This window comes from Solanum pennellii, chromosome 3, assembly GCF_001406875.1.
Source record: "Solanum pennellii chromosome 3, SPENNV200".
NCBI lineage: Eukaryota > Viridiplantae > Streptophyta > Magnoliopsida > Solanales > Solanaceae > Solanum > Solanum pennellii.
Window position 1 is genome coordinate 5,769,797 of NC_028639.1, and position 14,620 is coordinate 5,784,416.

A 14,620-nucleotide genomic window follows, 5' to 3' on the forward strand; every position below is an offset into this window, starting at 1 on the left:
GGCCACTAGCCGTTACCCAACGGCTAGTAACAGATATATTTAAAAAATATATATATTTTAATCGGACCGATAATTACCAGAACCGGTAAATTCCGGTATTTACCGATTTCTGTCCCGATACCTATATCGGAACCGGAAATTAATGGTCCTTAACGGTACTAACCGGTACCGAACCGGACCGGGACGGACCGGACCGGAATCCGGTAAGTACCGGTTCCGCTGCCAGGCTTAGGTACATCAATCTCCAATTTGTCAACTTGTTAAAACTCATTATACTTCACTGTAATCTTTGTGTCCTTCTTTCCTTATCTACATCCATCTTCATGGCCTTGCAAATTTCTTCAGTAAGGAAAAATGAAAAGATAAGTTTTGTAGATGGAATGGAAAAGGATGAAAGGGGCAATCTGGAAATTTTATCTGAAGAAATGAAATTTGTTTCAGCCCAAGAAGCTAAAAAAGTTATGCTTTGGGAGAAGAAAATCAAAAAGCTGGAAAAGTTATGCGTCCACATGACATTCACGTGGCGTTTGCATGACACTTAACACACCTCTGTTAAAAGTAAGGATAACAGTGATTTAATATTTTAACGAAAGGATATTCTTTAGCCAAAATATTGTTTAAGGTTATATGTGAGTTATTTCTGATAGTTCAGATATATTTTTGAGCCTTTTCTAAAAAAAAAGATGTCTCTAGCTAGTTTGAATAACAATCCTCCTACCCCTACTTTGTTTGAATATATTCTTAACTTTTTTTATTATAAATATATTAGTGTAGTGAAGTTGAAATTCGTATATATTTTGTAATTTTTTTATTGCACCAAACAATGATCAGTTAAACATAAGTAACAATATATACTATATTAAAAGGAATATGAGCATATGATAAATCAATTAAAAAAGAGAAGATGAAGAGGCGTTTTTCTCCAATTTTTTTATGATTCATTTAGTCTCAAAATTTGGAAAATCCATATAAACAATCCACTTTGTGGTCTTTATTTTTTCTTTCTTTTTTTGATAAGTATATCTATGTATTTATGGTTCTTTTTTTAAAAAAAAAATAGGTTTCAAAATATTTTATATATATGCTCAAAATATTTCTTTTCATTTTGTTAAGAAAAATAATTATTTTTTTCTTCACACACTGTACGAGTATTTATAGAAGATTAAAAACTTTTTGTAGAAGAATAATTGAATTGGAATTGGATTTGTGCATAAATTTATATAAAAGTTTTCAAAATCGCCAAATTGACTACTGATGTGTAAAAAAAGAGAAACCTGAAACCCTAGTATTTTGAGATGTCACAAAAGGAGTGTGTATCAACTCTAAATAACAAAAATTAGGGATATATCAAACCTTTTTTCCATAAATTAAATCAGTGATCTGGATAATTTGTTGAGATATAATTTTCTTTCAGTTTCTAAGTTAAGGAATTACAATGTTAATTATTTTTTCTGAGTTTTGTGGTTTTCAAGATTTATTTATTGGTATAATATTTCAATGAAGGGTGTGCACCAGACAGTTCACCTAAGGTGGCTGGCTCCATCCATCTATAATTTAGTCTGGAGATGATCCATTTAGACCTATGGAGTCCTTGTAAAACTCCTAATTTTTTATGGTAACAACTACTTCCTAACTATTATGGATACTCAGATCGACTCTCCAAAATAATTGCCACGTCCATTTCGGATTCTCCAAAATGTACTATTTTTAGAAGTGTCTAACACATACCAAACATTTTCAAAGAGTCCAAGCGACATAGATGATACTAAATTCAGACTGATATTTCTGCAAAATGTTATAGGATCTATCTGCTCAGAAAATTGGTTTGACACATACATTGATTTTCACTCACACCAGGTGCACTTGTGTCAAGAAAATTGGTTAATGGATATAGAGTCAAACTCTCAAAATCCAAACTATGTCATATAAACTGGGACAGAAGGAGTACAAATTAAAGTAAAAATACACAGAGTTAAGTAATAAAAGTATACGAGCAAGACGTGTGTGGTTAACTCTAGTATTCAAAAAAATCTAAAGTAAAAAAAAATGGTATTATAGTATCTTCCAATGCAATCCTTTACATGTTTATTTACAAGAAATCAGCACACTACAGAGAGTTTTAAGCATCTATTTTTTACTTTTAGCAACAGAACCTTGTTTCGAAAATAACTTCCGGAGTAATCCTGGTACCTTTGAACTCGACTTTCGCTGAGCATAGTCAACGGTAGAGCCTTTAGAAATGTCAACATCTGCAGCTGATGATTCTCCATTATTATTAAACAGGCTCAGTAACTTCAAAGCCATTACCTTCCCGTTGCTACTTCCGTTGGCATATATATTGGCAAGATCAGAAAAGACTCGTCCATCCGTGTGGATGACAAGACGACAGTACTGAATGCATTGAGAGCACAAAGACAGAAGGAGAGACACTGCATGCTCCTGATCCTCGAGACTATCAGTGTCGAGTAGCTTCACAACTGAAGGAATGCATCCATCTGTCTCAGCTACGGAAGCTGTAGCAACTTCAGTGATGCACAGATTATTCAAAATAATAAGAGTGTCTCTGGCTAGAGCTTTATCTTCTAGAAAAGGGATCAACTTCGGAATGACATCTGAAAGTGTTATGAAGGAAACAATTATGCTGTTTCTGGACAAGTTACATAACATTTTGATGGCTGGTTCGTGCAATTCTCTGTTCTGGTCATCAAGCATCTTTAGAATGGGAGTCAGAGCATCCGAAGCCATAATTTTTTGTTGACAATATTGATGGCAGGACAACACCTTCAATACAGAAAGGGCTTCTTTGGAAACCTCCGTTCCAAGAAATGATACCAGAAGTGCAAAAGTGTCGTCATTCAAATATGCCAAACTGCTCCTGATATGAAAAACCCCCGTGTAGGATTAGTGTGAGGAAACAAAAACAAGACTAAAGGGGCAAGAGAACCCAAAAAGTAAACGAAACAGCGGACAAGTTGAGCTTGCATCATTGACTACAACTTAACATTCTAGTATCATATTCAAATTCTGAACCAGAATGCTTCTGAAAGGCCTTAACCAATTGGAACAAATTCATTTCACACTCTAGTAAAGCTTTAACTTAAAAAGCGTAGAACCAATTTCACAAAAATTATAACACAAAGGGGGCGGGGTAAAGGTTTACCTGCATTTCTGCAGAACACTTGATAATGATAGACATCCCAGTTTTTGGGAATTTAGATCATTTAAATCATGTGCATCTTTCACAAATCTAATCATTGCTGGAACAAAATCCTCGAATGACGTCCAATTGCAAGCTTGATCGCTATATTTGAAAATGTTACTAATTTTTCCGACCAAGATGCATTGTGATCCCCAGGAAAGTGAACTGAGCCTGGTTAAAGGATTCAGGTCCATATCTTGAAATTGAACTTTGTGAATACTGTCATTGCTTTCCTCTGATATCGCATCGAAGTTGCTTAGTTTCTTAGCATAGGACACTTGACCAGCATCTGAAGATTCATGAGATAAATTGCTGAAGCTGGGAAGAAGTAGATTATTCATTGAGCTGCTCAAGCTAGTGATCGAACTACAACGAGATTTCAACAAGTGAGCCCCTGAAGCCTCCATGCTGGGGTCGGGAATGCTAAGTCCATGTGTTGCACTCCACCTTGATATTAGGTCCTTCATTGTGTGATTCGGAGTCAAAGATAAGTTAGCCAATTTCCTTCTAGTTGTTGGACATGTATCATTACCTTCAGCAAACCATTTCAGGATCTGAAATCTTTCATATGTTCTTCCAGATGCAATTACAACGGGCTCATACATCAATCTCAAAGACAAAGGACATTTAAACTCATCCGGAGGTAGAGAGCTCCTCAGAACGTCCATTTCAGCATCATCAAGTCGACATCCCAAACGAGAGTTCGCTTCACATTGGTAAGAGTCTTCCTGCTGAAGAGAGCCATTCTCTGTTTGCTCTGTCACAATTGATTTTCCATGCTTATTAAGGAGCTTCAGAAATATCGATAAGATCCTCCTTTTTGATGTCTCACCCTCACCAACTCTCTCCAGAAGTTTTTTTATAGATCCTTTCTCAATTGAAAGAGCTTTTAGAGATGTGATATGAAGCTTCCATATAGCAACTTGAATTGCCTCAAAGTCATGTTCTTCAGCTGAATCTGTTGTATTTGCATATCGGCTAAGTAATTCCTTTAGGACCTTCCCTGCCTCCTCTTCAGATGGGTCCAAGCTGAATACCACACCACTCAGTTCAGCGATCAGTTGTGAAATCTGCAGCCAGTTGCACCACAGGCTCGTAAATACACTTAAATAACTGAAACACATCAAGAATCATGCAATCAAGACCACAGTAATAGAAAATATGCATAGATGAACCTATCAAGGGAATGTTTTCTGACTGACCTCTGCAGCCAGTGATACTGGAACCTGATTTTGCACCTGGCTTAAGCTTTGCTTAAACAAGTTTCTTGATTTCTCACATCTTGAAAGTATGGAATCTCCTGTTAGCGCCTGAAAACACAATACAGATTGTTGTTTAGTGAATGAAGACAATAGACATAAGGTATCATCATAACTGCATAAACCGAAGAACTGTGTTAGAAGCATGAATGACGATACTTTGAATGTGCCTCTAACATCCCACCCATCCCATATAGTTGTACACTCTTCCTTGAACTAACCTAAGCTACTTACCTCCAAGGAAACATAAACAAGATGGCATCAAGAAAAAAACCATGTATATTGATCTAGAATGGAAATTCCACCAGATTTTAAAGTTTTGTACCAGTTTACCTAACTAAATTTCTAAGAAATGGGGTCAATCTACCAATACCTAGGAGATATACTTTACAAAAACAGCCAAGATGAAATTAGTCGGCTGCACACAAAGTATAGCTTAGCTGGTAGATCTCCCATTATTTTTGAGATATATTTAACAAAAACAGTTTAGTGCAAGCTTATTTGGAAGATAAACTTAACACAAACACTTAAAACAAAACTGACTGGCTTAGCTTGTTCCAGAATGCATACCAAGTATAGTTTACTAGATTCAGTGCAACGCTGACACAGTGTCTTGGCTATGTCAATTTCAATGTTCACCCGGCAAAGTGCCTCTCTTCCGGAAGAGCATCCAGGACGTGCTGCTTCAATTTCAGGAAGTAATACTGAAACTCTAGTTATAAACTGAAATAGCTTCATGCACATTAGATGATGCACCTGTCGTCATCATAACCAGCAGAGATATTGAGTTAATTTAGAAAAGGGAAATATAAGTTTAAGACTTACAGAAAACGGTACCATGGTATTAGAAAAAACATTTGGAGAACTGCTTCATTGCATTTAGAAAACTAACAATGTTTCAACGACAAAAACCCTAGCCAGCAGAATTTTCCATTGAGGCAAGAATCTTTTGTTATAATTTCCAGTTCCCTTTATAGAATTCTATCTAGGACCTCCTTTTTTTTTTTTGACAACTGTGGTGTCAGGGGATCTTCTATTCCTACCAGCACAGGTACCGTGTACACCAAGACTTGGACAAATAGATTAGCATTTTGCAGTCGGAAATTGAACCAGAGACCTTATGGTTCTCAACCTATTTCGCAGAGTCCTCGGCCACACCCTCTGGTGCCATTCTGACTAGGAATATTGACATCTCCTAATACTGGGAAAAGCCTCTAACTTTAACTATGTAATTAACCAAGAAATGGGATTAATAACTACTTGTGCTAAGAAAAAGCCTACTTTTAGAGTAAGCTCTCTCATTCCACTAACAATATAGGAGCAAAATTCTCACCCATGGGATGCAAAAATGGAACTAACGCATATGGAAAAAAAAAGAGAGGAGCTTAGTATTATTATACCTTAATAGCACGATAAGATTGCGGCGTCTCACTTACTTCAGCAGAACCACTCCACATGATAATTTCTGGTAAAAATGAGCAGAAAACCAAGTGTCAAATTTAACATAATACTGATCTCTTTATGATCAGTTAACATAGTAGTAATATATACTATCAACACCAAACAAATACAAAGTGAAAAAAAGAAAAGTGATTGTCAGCTTACAAATCAAAAACAGAAGCCTTGAAATTACAATGAACTACAACTTTTTGTGGTAATAACAAAATCCTTCAACTGTTCAAAGACAATCAGAACTGGTCATTTCTCATAAACACAACCAAGTCTCTATCCAATTACAAAGCTTTCCACAGATAGCAATTCCAAATATTGAAAACAATGAATCTATCAAAATGACCATCAAATTCAGAATTTTACCAAGAACTAAGCTGACAAAAAATTTCAAGAATTCTCACTCCAGAAGAGAAAAATACAAAACCCCTTCTCTACTTAAGATGAAAAACAAACTTCAACACAGTTTCAGCAGTTTATTCAAAACTGAGCCAAATTCCACATTTCAGAACATGGGGTTAAAAGAAAGATATCTCTACTTAAAAAGATCCAATTTTTTTGCTCAAAGTTCAAATTTTATACAAGTCATTTCATCATTCACTTGGTGGGCAAGAACAGAAACCCCAGAATCAAGAAACACATGCACAAGAAGAGAAACCCCACAAACAAGAAACACATTTACTTGCATTTTGCTATATAACACATTCAGCTCAGCCTTTAATAAGCCCTTCAAAGTACAAAATCAATTGAAAAGACCAACACAAAATGCCAAAATTACACAGAAAACAACCTATTGTGACATTGGTCCGTCAATGTGGTAAAAGCAGTAACTTTATGGTCGTAGAAGACTTATATAAAGTTTTTTTTTTTTTCATTTTAGTTTTGTATCTAAATTATTGATATGTTTCATAGAAAATTTATCTACACTCAATGTTATATTAAATCAACGCAAAATATATTATTATATAATTTAATAAAATATAAATTTAAATACATGACATATAAATATTAATTTGATGTGAATATTTGATGGTGCAAGTAAATTTTACCCGCCGCTCACCTTTGAAATTACATTTATAAAGGTATGATACTATACTATCCTCTTTTTAGACTTCAATATTATATGGAATTATTATTACTATTATCTAATTTGAATTTCTAAAGTCAAATAAAAAAATTAATGATAATTTATTTATAAAATTTTGTAACATATAATATATTAATTATTATATTAATTATTTTCCAAAAGTCTAAAAAATTTTACAATGTTCAAATATTTCCTCCGTCCATTTTACTTGTCTTTGTTTGACTTTATAAACTTATTGCGAAAAAATAAATATAACCATACTTATTAAATTTTCAAGAACGATTTGAAGAATAATATAGTAAAATATGAAAAATTAATTATTATTACGAAAATAATGAAAAAATTATTTGAGAAATAAAAATAAATAAAGAATAATATATTTAAATAAGAAAATTGTAATGAATATGACAGGATAAAAGTAGCAGACTCTCTTGAATGTTTGGTCAACAACACTGTTGCTAGTGATTTAACTGATCATATTTCCTTTTTGCATGGTTTAATATTGCATGATATTTTTTTTTCTTATAAAGATATTTTATATTCAAAATGTTAAAATAAAGAATACTTATCCTTTCAAAATGATCTTTATTTCTTAATTTGTAAGTTGATTCTTTGATTGGAATTAAAATTTATTGTTTATTGCTACTTTAAATACATTTTTTTTTATCGTGATTAAAATTTATTGTTTAATATTACAAAATTTTCATTATATACCAATGAAGTCTCATTGTTATCTTATTATTTCTTTCATCATTTTTCGTTACGAAAAGAGTTTTAAAAATATTTTAATTTTAATCAAAATTATTGTTATAATATTAAATTTTATAGAAAATAATGTATTTTAAATATATATATATGTCCACGTGGACACATTACTTATTTAAAATAACGCAATATTTATGATGTCCACATAGACACATATATACCTTTAAAATATAATATTTAGTAGTAAAAGGGTAAAAGATCTTTTCCAGACTTTGATGCCGTAAGTTGTAACAACAATTTCGATCAAAGTTAATATATTTCAGACACTTTTCCATTTTTCGTTACTTATTAACTTTCAATTGAAATCAATATATATATATATATATATATATATATATATATATAAAGAGTGCTATGAATTTTAAAGAACCTTAAGCTATGACAAGTACTTGTAAAAAAATTGACTAATCAATTTTGTCACGGTTTGGATAGAAACAACAGGCGTTTATCTTAACTAATATTTAAGTCATTTTTTTCCTTATAAATTTGGTGGTGTTTCAAATATATCATGTCAATTCAATCCTATATAAAAACAAAATATATTGTGTGAATTCAATTTTGTTTATTGGTTGGTTTAAAAATTGATGTAATATATAAAAAAAAAATCATTCAATATTTAAATTCATTTTGAAGCTTCAGTTAATTTGAACTTGTTACTCATGAATCTCCTAAGACTCATTTACTAGGAAAGCAGTTTCTAACAATTTTTTGTTTTTTATACTGAAGCTTCAAATCCAAAATTATTTAATTAAAATTGAAGAGATAATATTGACTGAATTACGACTCATATTAACTTCTATTATTTTTTTAATTTTATTTTATGACAAAGAGAAATTCGTAATTGCTATTTTTTGGGTGGGCACAGGTAAAATCTGCATTCCAGTCCCACATAGAAGAGGTAATACGCACTACGCAAGCTCGACGTAACGAGCTCAACTGAGAATGGCAAAACCCTTATCAATAGCTCACAAACCACATAGGAGAGGTAATCCGCACTAGACAAATTCATTTCGACGACCTCAAATTCAAAAGGCAAATTCCTTATTTTTGATGGCAAGAAGTTTCAAACTTGAGATGGAAATCCCAAGTCTAAACCATTGGATCACTCCAAGGATAACAATGACTTTATATTTTGAAACGTCACTAGAATTTGGTATAATTTTAATGTAAATCCTATGTGTTATGAAGTTACTTAATATATATAAATAATTTATTAAAATTCATATATTCTAAGTTTTTAAATGAATCTTATTCTCATGAGGAAGATTCTAAACCTGTAGTATCCGAAGGAATATTGATTGTATTGAAGTGTTAACCTAATAAGGGAATACATGAGAGATATATATATAGGAGATATAGGAAGGAGTACTAATCCTAATAGGACTAGGATTAAGGAGTACTAATCCTAATAGGGCTAGAATTAAGGAGTACTAATCCTAATAGGACTAGGATTAGTACACAGTAAATACTAATATTATTTAATACTATTATTTAATACTATATGTTATTATCCCCCCTCAAGCTGAGCTGAGCTGAAGCGAACGGAAGCTTGGAACTGAGGTAATCGTGCTGTCGGCTTGGGAGAGGCTTGGTGAGAATATCAGCCGGTTGTTCTTCAGTGGGTACATACTGCACAGTCATGGTGCCGGCCTGAACTTCATCGCGAACAAAGAGACAATCGGTATCAACATGCTTCATTCTGGTGTGTAGGACGGAATTCTTGGCCACACAGATGGTTGATTTGTTGTCACAATAGAGAGCAGGAACAGTGTGAGTGGCGCGGAGTTCGCGAAGAATATATGTGACCCACATGGTCTCAGCAGCAAGAAGAGCAAGGGCGCGGTATTCAGCTTCAGTCGAGGACCGAGAGACCTTGGGTTGTTTTTTTGTACACCAGGAGATCAGGTTCGGCCCCAAAAAAACGAGAAACCCCGATGTAGATTTTCTGTCATTTTTATCATTCGCCCAATCTGAATCTGAGAAACCCCGAAGCTCCAAGTCCCCGGGTCGAATGAGTAAACCACGACCAAGAGTGCCAAAAATGTACCTGAGAATGCATTTTAGACAATGGTAATCATGTTCACTTGGTTGATGCATGCGCTGAGCAACTCGGTTGACAGCAAACTGGATGTCAGGACGGGTAATGGCCAGATACTGTAGAGCCCCAATGAGGCTGCGGAAGTGGGTGATATCGGCAAAGGGGGTGTCGGCTCCATTCGTAGACGAAGAGACTGCCATCGGTGTTGGTTGACTGGTGCATTTTTCCAGTCCAGCTTTCTGCAACAGATCTCGAGCATATTTTGACTGATGAAGAAACAAGCCGCTGCCTGTCCGAGAAACCTCCATTCCCAGAAAATAATGTAACGGGCCAAGGTCCTTCATTTTGAAGGTAGTATGCATAGCTCGAGTGACATCCTGAATGAGAGCTGCAGTAGAGCCTGTAATAATGATATCATCTACATAGACAAGAAGAATGACTGTACCGTGTGCTGAATGTCGAGTAAACAGACTCGTGTCGTGTACGCAACACGTGAAGCCGAGTCCCTGGAGGAACGTTTTCAGACGTGTGTACCAAGCACGGGGGGCTTGCTTGAGCCCATACAGAGACTTCTGGAGTTTGCAAACATGTTGAGGGAAGCGGGGATCAACATAGCCCGGTGGTTGCGTCATGTAGATAGTTTCATCAAGCATGCCATGAAGAAAAGCATTGGAAACATCCAACTGATTGATGAGCCAATTGTTGCGCACGGCGAGTGACAGTACCAGGCGAATGGTTTCCTGCCGAATAACAGGACTGAATGTCTCGGAGTAATCAAGCCCATACTCCTGATTGTAGCCTTTAGCAACCAAACGAGCCTTGTACCTGGAAATACTGCCATCCGCATTGTGTTTAATTTTGTACACCCATTTACAGCCCACTGGGTGCCGCCCATGGGGCTTAGGTACAAGAACCCAAGTTTTCTGATCAGTCAAAGCCTTAAACTCGTCATCCATAGCATGACGCCAATAAGCATTTTTTGAGGCAACAGAGTAGGTTGTTGGTTCACTATCGGGAAGGGGTGTATTTGGTAGTATGGTAGCCTGAAAGGTTTTGGGTTTAAAGATACCGGCTTTGCCACGGGTTAACATGGGATGAGTATTGGGGGGTGGCACGGGCGGTGGTGATTCGGGGGTGGCCGGGAAGGACCCAAAACGGATCGGGCTGGAGATGTTGTGGGTATGGGGTGGTTCGGGTTGGTTGTGAGTGTGGGTGGTGGTTGCGGGTGTATTGTGGGTGACGGTCGAAGGGGTGATGAGGGGTGGTTGGGTAGTGGGTGGAGGTGTGGGGGAAGGTGGTGAGGGACCCTGTGAGTATGTTGGAAAAAGGGGAAGGACGCCAATGAATGATGTATTTGTGGAGGAGGAAATAGACTCGTAGGGAAACTCATTTTCGACAAATTTGACATGACGAGATATGTAGACTTTATGAGTTTGTGGGTCAAGACAGCGATAACCCTTGGAGGTAGGATGATAGCCCAAAAAAATACAAGGACGGGATCGGGGTTGTAATTTGTGAGTAATATGAGGGCGTAGCCAAGGGTAGGCAAGACACCCAAAGACGCGGAGGTTGGTATAATTGGGAAGTTCTTGGTAAAGGAGTTGATAGGGTGATTTGTTGGAGAGAGTGTGACTGGGCATTCTGTTAATGAGGTAGTTTGCGGTGGCTAGAGCTTCTACCCAAAAGGAGATAGGGAGATGAGATTGATGTAGAAGAGTAACCACCGTTTCAATGAGATGGCGATGCTTACGCTCAGCCACCCCATTCTGTTCGGGAGTGTATGGACAGGAGGTTTGATGTATAATTCCCAGGGATTGCAGAAACTGGCCAAAGATGTTATTGACATATTCCTTTCCATTGTCACTTCGAAAAAGTTTAACATGAGAATTGAATTGTGTTTTGACCATTTTTTCAAAAGTGACAAAGGTGGTGTATGCCTGTGATTTGTGTTTTAGTGGGTACAACCAAGTGTATTTAATACTATTATTTAATACTATCTGTTATTAGTATCAATAGCTTGCAAACCATATAGGATAGGAAATTTGTACTATGCAAATTCGTTGTGATGAACTCAACTCAAAAGGTCAACTCTTTGCTTATAACTCACAAATCAGACAGGAGAGGTAACTCACACTAGACAAGCTCAGTGCGACGAGCTCGATCCAAAAGATAAATCCCTTTCTTTCGCTAGCAAGGGATTTTGAACTTGAGACCTCCAACATGAAAGTCTCAAGTCCAAACCACTTAGTCATCCCGAAGGGTAAAAACTTTTTATTTTGAAACGTCTTTAAAATTTGGTAATTTAATATATATATATATCAAATGAATCTTATTCTCACGAAGAAGATTCCAAACTTGTAGTATCAATAGCTTGCAAACCACATAGGATAGGAAATCCGTACTATACAAATTCGTTGTGATGACTCCAAAGGTCAACCCCTTGCCTATAACTCGCAAACCAGACAGGAGAGGTAACTCACACTAGACAAGTTCAGTGCGATGAGCTCGACCTAAAAGACAAACTCCTTTCTTTCACTATTAAGGGATTTTGAACTTGAGACCTACAACATAAAAGTCTCAGGTCCAAACCATTGAGTTACCCCAAAGGGTAAAAACTTTTTATTTCAAACGTCTTTAAAATTTGGTGATTTTAATGTAAATTTTATGTGTTATGAAGTTTTATATATATATATATATTAAAATTCATAAAATACAAAGTTTCCGCGTCAAATGAATCTAATTCTTATGAAGAAAACCTAAGCATCAACATCTTAATGGTCATTCTCTCCTCTCTCTTTTTTTTTTTTTACAAAGAAATAAGTCAATCAACTAGTGCAAGTATAATATACTTCATCAGTTTTTTAAAAAAATTAAATTAAATTGTATAACCATAAATAAAAGATACGATAAATATAATAAATATTTTTTAATTTTATGATTTTAAATATTTTAGATGAAAAATTATATAAAAGAAAATGATATATGTTATCGACTTAAAGAAATAGATCAAATAAAAAAAAAATATAATAAATTGACCAATCTGTTTTTTTTCCTTTTTTCTGTTCACATGTATGTTCCCTAGGTGAAGAAAAAAGGGTCTAACTCTAATATTTGGCCTACTAAAGAATTGGCAAACAAAAGAAAATTTTGGTGATAATTGATTAAGGATGGTACATGTCTTAATCCTATTCTTTTATATATTGTATTATTTTAATAGCTCGATATTTATTAGAAAGAGTTAATAGTTTCTTTTTAAACAACATTGATTTTAAATCGAGTTAAGGGTATTTCATTATAATTGTAGAGTGTTGGGCTATATTTTAATTATTTTTCGCATTTCTTAATTAGTTTGGGGGTTAAAGATTATTCTATCTAGATATTAGAGTATGTGTCTGGCTGTCTGCCAGGTCTGGTGGGTTGGATTGTGACGTTTTCCTTCTTTTCTTTTAACTATAATACTACCATGTAGTAAGAGACAGAGTTAAAATTAGCATTTTGGGGATCTTAAATTTAGTATTTGAACCCTCTTTAGCATGAAAAATATTTTTACGATCCCTTCCTTACTAGTTATCACTAAGCTATCAATCAGTATTGTTAGGATTCACGAGTTAATATACGTATATATTTATTTAATTTTCTAATACAAATACAAAAAAATTATGAAAAATTATTGAATTCGTCTGAATCCACGAACTCCCACCTAGCTCAGTATGTAACCTTATTTCCTCATAGTATTATATAAGTTTATCCTTTAAATTGTCGACATGTGATATTATGTAACGATATAAATAATAAAATTTATTTGAACATTATATTTATCAAAATAATATAATATAATACAATATATATATATATATATATATATATACACACACACCTTACTATCTACTCATTTTCTTTACTCATAAGTTGGTGGTGTTTAAAATATATCATGTCAATTCAATTCTTTACAAAAAAAATAACACACACACACATCATCATGTCAATTCAACTTTGTTCATTAGTTGGTTTTGGAATCTCTCAAGGTCAAGAAATTTGATGTACTATATATTTTTTTATTTAAATATTTGATATTTAATTTTAAATTTTAATTCATTTTAATTTTATTCGCGAGTCCTAAGACCTCATTTCCTATAAAATTACTTTCTATTAATTTTAGCTTTCATATTTAAATTTTAAACTCAAAATATTTAGTTAAGAATGAAGAAAACATATTCACGGATTACAATGATGTGATGTGTTTTTTGTTTGATGAAGAACACAATGAGACTAATTATTGTGAGGGCCAAAAATAACAAATCTTTTTTTTTTTGGAAAAAATTTACAAATATATTTCTTCTATCCTTCTTTTATATAGTATTTATTTTAGGAGATGTTACTCGTGGGAAAGAATAATAGTACACAAGTGGAAGTATATAACTAATATGAAAAGAATAATATAATCTTACAAAAATTTAATCACACCTTGTAATTACATCTCTTATTTTTCCTTCTCTTATCCTCAAATTTTCAATTAAAAAAAACACAAAATCAATAAAATAAAATAGAATTTTTTTGTGAGGTTATTATTTTCTTTTCATCATACTTTTTAACTACTCCTAGGAGAAACGTTCAAACTTATTAAATTTATAGTAATATATACTAAATATAAATTTATAACTTTAGAAATTTATTAAGTTCAATGCAAAGAACCTTAAAGATTGAACCGTAAAAATATAAATTCGAAATTCGCTTGTTACTCAAATTCTAAATTTATATTAAAATTGTCATTTAATATGTAAAATAATTATTCCATAATCTAATAAGCAAACAAACAAACAAAA

General features: G+C 33.9%; 1 protein-coding gene across 6 annotated transcripts; it reads right to left on the reverse strand.

Annotated features, from left to right (window-relative positions):
- Nucleotides 1-1,990: 1,990 nt before the first annotated feature.
- LOC107012416 (U-box domain-containing protein 5-like) lies at nt 1,991-6,716 on the reverse strand. Of its 6 annotated transcripts, XM_015212259.2 has the most exons (7): nt 6,274-6,625; nt 6,064-6,132; nt 5,859-5,923; nt 5,029-5,214; nt 4,402-4,509; nt 3,161-4,269; nt 1,991-2,875 (listed from the first exon to the last, which is right to left on the reverse strand). In XM_015212259.2, exons 3-7 carry the CDS (start codon nt 5,913-5,915, stop codon nt 2,128-2,130), a joined length of 2,208 nt encoding a protein of 735 aa, XP_015067745.1. In that variant the 5' UTR covers nt 5,916-5,923; nt 6,064-6,132; nt 6,274-6,625; the 3' UTR covers nt 1,991-2,127. The 6 variants fall into 6 exon arrangements, with proteins under 6 accessions (XP_015067745.1, XP_015067746.1, XP_015067747.1 ...); XM_015212260.2 differs by lacking the exons at nt 6,064-6,132; nt 6,274-6,625 and adding an exon at nt 6,698-6,716; XM_015212261.2 differs by lacking the exon at nt 6,064-6,132.
- Between the last annotated feature and the right edge of the window lie 7,904 nt (nt 6,717-14,620).